This window comes from Otolemur garnettii, unplaced genomic scaffold (assembly GCF_000181295.1).
Source record: "Otolemur garnettii isolate 467f Iridium unplaced genomic scaffold, OtoGar3 scaffold00070, whole genome shotgun sequence".
Taxonomy (NCBI): Eukaryota; Metazoa; Chordata; class Mammalia; order Primates; family Galagidae; genus Otolemur; species Otolemur garnettii.
In genome coordinates this window covers 4,542,539-4,546,276 of record NW_003852465.1, presented here as the reverse complement: position 1 = coordinate 4,546,276, position 3,738 = coordinate 4,542,539, and the positions used below count along the sequence as shown (strand labels likewise).

At 38.0% G+C, this 3,738-nt stretch overlaps 1 protein-coding gene across 1 annotated transcript in view; it reads left to right on the top strand.

The window, feature by feature from the left end:
* The window catches only part of ADAMTS20 (ADAM metallopeptidase with thrombospondin type 1 motif 20), a 154,473-nt gene that overhangs the window by 73,804 nt on the left and 76,931 nt on the right, over positions 1–3,738 (top strand). The window contains exons 16-18 of the mRNA XM_012807470.1: positions 1,051–1,217; positions 1,371–1,500; positions 2,566–2,692. Of these exons, the coding sequence (XP_012662924.1) occupies positions 1,051–1,217; positions 1,371–1,500; positions 2,566–2,692 (424 nt within the window). The remainder of the gene's footprint in view (positions 1–1,050; positions 1,218–1,370; positions 1,501–2,565; positions 2,693–3,738) is intronic.

Sequence of the window (3,738 nt, the reverse complement as noted above, 5' to 3'; positions counted from 1 at the left end):
AAGAGTCTAGACCAGTGTCATTCAGTGGTAGAATGCCTCTCCATGAATAATCTAGCCCTCCTATAGAGGAGAGTCTAGACCAGTGTCTTTCGACCTATTTTATCTCATGTAATACTTGAACCTATAGTGGAACTTCTGCAGTACACTCAAATTATGTTGATCAATTAAAGGAATTTAAAAAAGAATGTACTTACTGCGCTTTGAACTTCTTTCACAATAATTTAATTAATGATCTTTAGAAATGTTCATGGCACACATAAGGGCCTTCCACCGCACACTTGTATTCCACAGTATATTGGTTGAAAATCATTGGTATAAACGTTTGTATTATTGACCCTGGATTTTTAAAGCCTTGTACTTTTTCTAAGTTAAGCATGAATGAAATGTTGTGGTAGCCTGGCTGTTCTTTCTTTCCTTACCATTGATGACCAGGATTAATTGAACAGATCTGTCTGCTGAAGTTGAGACTTCTTTCTGTTTTCACACTTTCTGTGCGTCCCTTCTGAAGTTGCCTGCATCAGGGAAGGAGAGTGGATTTATTTTAATATCTTTGGCTGGTCTGTTGATGTTTCCCTGCTTATAGGTTAGATCCCACATTACAGTTAAATAAGATTAATTTCATTAATGGATATTTATATTCTTTAATTCAAAAAATATGTGAATTTAAGAAGTTAAAATAGGCCTCATGTAGTGGCTTAAGCCTGCAACCAAGTACTCTAGGAGGCTGAGACAAGAGGATAGCCTGAGCCCAGAAGTTTGAGACAAGCCTGGGTCACCTCAACATGGTGAGATGACATCTCTACAGAAAATTAATAAGCTGTGCCTGTTGGCACATTCCTGTAGTTCCAGCTACGTAGAAGGTTGAGGTGGGAAGATTGCTTGAGCCTAGAAATTTAAGGCTGTAATAAGCTGTGATCATGCCATGGAACCCCAGCAGCCTAGGCAATAGAGTGAGACCCCGTCTCTTAAATGAAAAATAAAATGATAAAGTATTTTTAATACTCTTGGTTAATTTTACTATTTCATTAGTAATGTTTTATTCTTTCACAGCATTGTCTGACACTCAAGGGAATTTTCTTTTGAATGGTCATTTTGTTGTCAGTATGTCAAAAAAAGAAATCAATGTGCAAGGAGCTATTTTTGAATACAGTGGTTCAAACAACTCAATTGAAAGAATTAATAGTACTGATCGACTAGAGGAAGAACTTATTTTGCAGGTGAGTTCTCAGTAGTTATTAGTAAAACTTAGCTTCCATCATTGTGGTAAACTACTAGCTCAGTATTTAACATTTGTTATTGACTATAAAGGTGATGTCTTAATAATTTACCTTTTATGAATTAATCATATGTTCTTTTGTATTTCCATGTAGGTATTGTGTGTGGGTAATTTGTACAATCCTGACGTACGTTATTCCTTCAGTGTCCCTGTAGATGAGAGGGGTGACCTGTTCACCTGGGATCCATATGGACCGTGGCAAGACTGTACCAAAATGTGTCAAGGTACAGTGGAATTCATTAAATAAGAGGCAGAAGTTTGGCTGGATGGGTGGTGTCATTTGGGGTGCTTTTGAGTCTGGATGCCAGTGTCCTCCCCACTGTCCCTGCACATCCACACAGTCATGACAAAAGTTTCTCATCTCCTTTCTCTTTTTGCTTTTCTCCTTACTGGATCTTTCTGCTTCTAATACTTAACAGCCCCATTTAATGCTACCCTTGGCCACATTCTCCATTACTGCTGCTTTCCTTTCTCCTTTCCTGTGTCACACTCAATAGAGTGCTGTGGCATCACAGCTCACAGCAACCTCAAAATCTTGGGCTCAAGCGATTCTCTTACCTTAGCCTCCCTAGTAGCTGGGACTACAGGCACTCCCCACTATGCCAGTTTTGTTTGTTGTTGTTTGTTTGTTTAGCAGGGTTGGGCCAGATTTGAACCCACCAACCCTAGTGCCAGTGACCGGCACCCTAACTGCTGAGCTAAGGGTGCCACACCCAGTGATCTTTCTCTTATTATTTGTCTGTGTCTTTTTCATTCATGATTCTAGCCCTGTCTAGAAGATGCTGTTCTGGAGGCACAGGGAAGAGGGAAAGAGAGTGGGTTGGGTTTAGAATAGTCTCGTCCCATTATAGTCCGTTGGTATAAGCTTGATGGCAATGAACAGGGCAGAGTTCTGCTACCACAGGAATTACTGTAACATGAGAGCAAGTATGTGTGTGTAATTTCCTTATGGGAATGAACACAAAAATAATGAATAACAATATAGTTTCTGTCCCTAGCTACTCAGTTCTCACCACCAGTCACTCTGTGAGATATAATGAATTAATTTCTGTTCCATACCTGTCCCATCTTCCTTACATCTCTTCACAAAGCACACTCCTCAATCATTCAGGATGCAGCTTACTTATGATAAAAAGTCATTAATCTACTAGTATATCCTGTATGTTGTGTTGGAAAATTTTGCTTGCTTAGCTGACCTCCTTAGGGTATTACCAGAATTAAATAATTATGGAACATCTACTTATGTGAATTTTCCTTTCATCTTTAATTTTCATTCAACTTTGGCCAAGGTCTTCACAGAAGAAAAATGACCTGCATACGTAAGAGTGATCGAATGGTTGTGTCTGATCAAAGGTGTGACCACTTGCCACTTCCATTGTTTCTCACGGAAAGGTGCAACACAGACTGTGAACTAAGGTAAAAGAGAAATAATGTATAATGTAACCAGATTAAAACTAATAAGTGAGCTCTGATTAAAACATCTAGCACCGTGTCAGACGTAGAGCAGATGTGTAACTAACATTCCTGGTCTGCCCTTATAAAATTTTAGGCTCATTAATTAAGGGTGATACTCAGCACACAGTTGGTATGAATTGTTATTCATAGTGTTTGCATGACGATTTGTACCTAGACGATTTGTACCAAATTTGTAACATTTGGTATAGAAATTGGAAGCCATTTTGTCTATAAATAAATACAGGTAAATTCTAATTAAAAATTAATGGGATAAAGACTCAAAATAATATATTTTGTAGTATGATTTTGTAATTATCATGGAATTAATGAACCAATAAACTTCTGAAGCTTGACTGCTGGAGAATAAATAGATTTATGTCCCTGCTATCTTATCAGAATTTTTTTCCATTAAACTTTAAGGAAATTGATCTAGATTATGACAAGGATATTTGCACTTCTAAACTAAATTTCTTATCCTTGGAGGGTTTTTTGGTTGTGATTGGTCTTACAGTGACACAAAGCATGGTAACCCCATATTGCAAATACTTTTTGTATTACAGCAGGTGGCATTTAACATTTAGGGACAGCCAGAACCTCTTTCACTAGCAAGGATGAGAATTTCTGTGTCCTTATGATATTGTGTGAGAACATAGCACAACAGCACAGTGGTAGAACTGCCTGTGTAAGTTGTACCCACTGCACTGCAGGGGAGTGAAGCACAGCAAGATCCTTGCGATGCTGAATAAGTCCTGTGGCTTCTGTGTGTTATCCTGCTGTACTCACATTGTCTGATAGACTTCCTTGGGACAATTTGGCTAAAAATAGCATTTTTACTAGCAGAAAATGTTTTCCCTGGAATCCTGTCTAAATATAAATTACGTAATGAATGAGAAAGTGTGATATGCTTTACAAAAACGAGTTTGCCAACTTTTAAAGGCTTTGTCTTTATGGATGTAGTCAAATTCTCACATGTTCCTTCTTCATAAATCAAAGTAGTATGAAGGTGG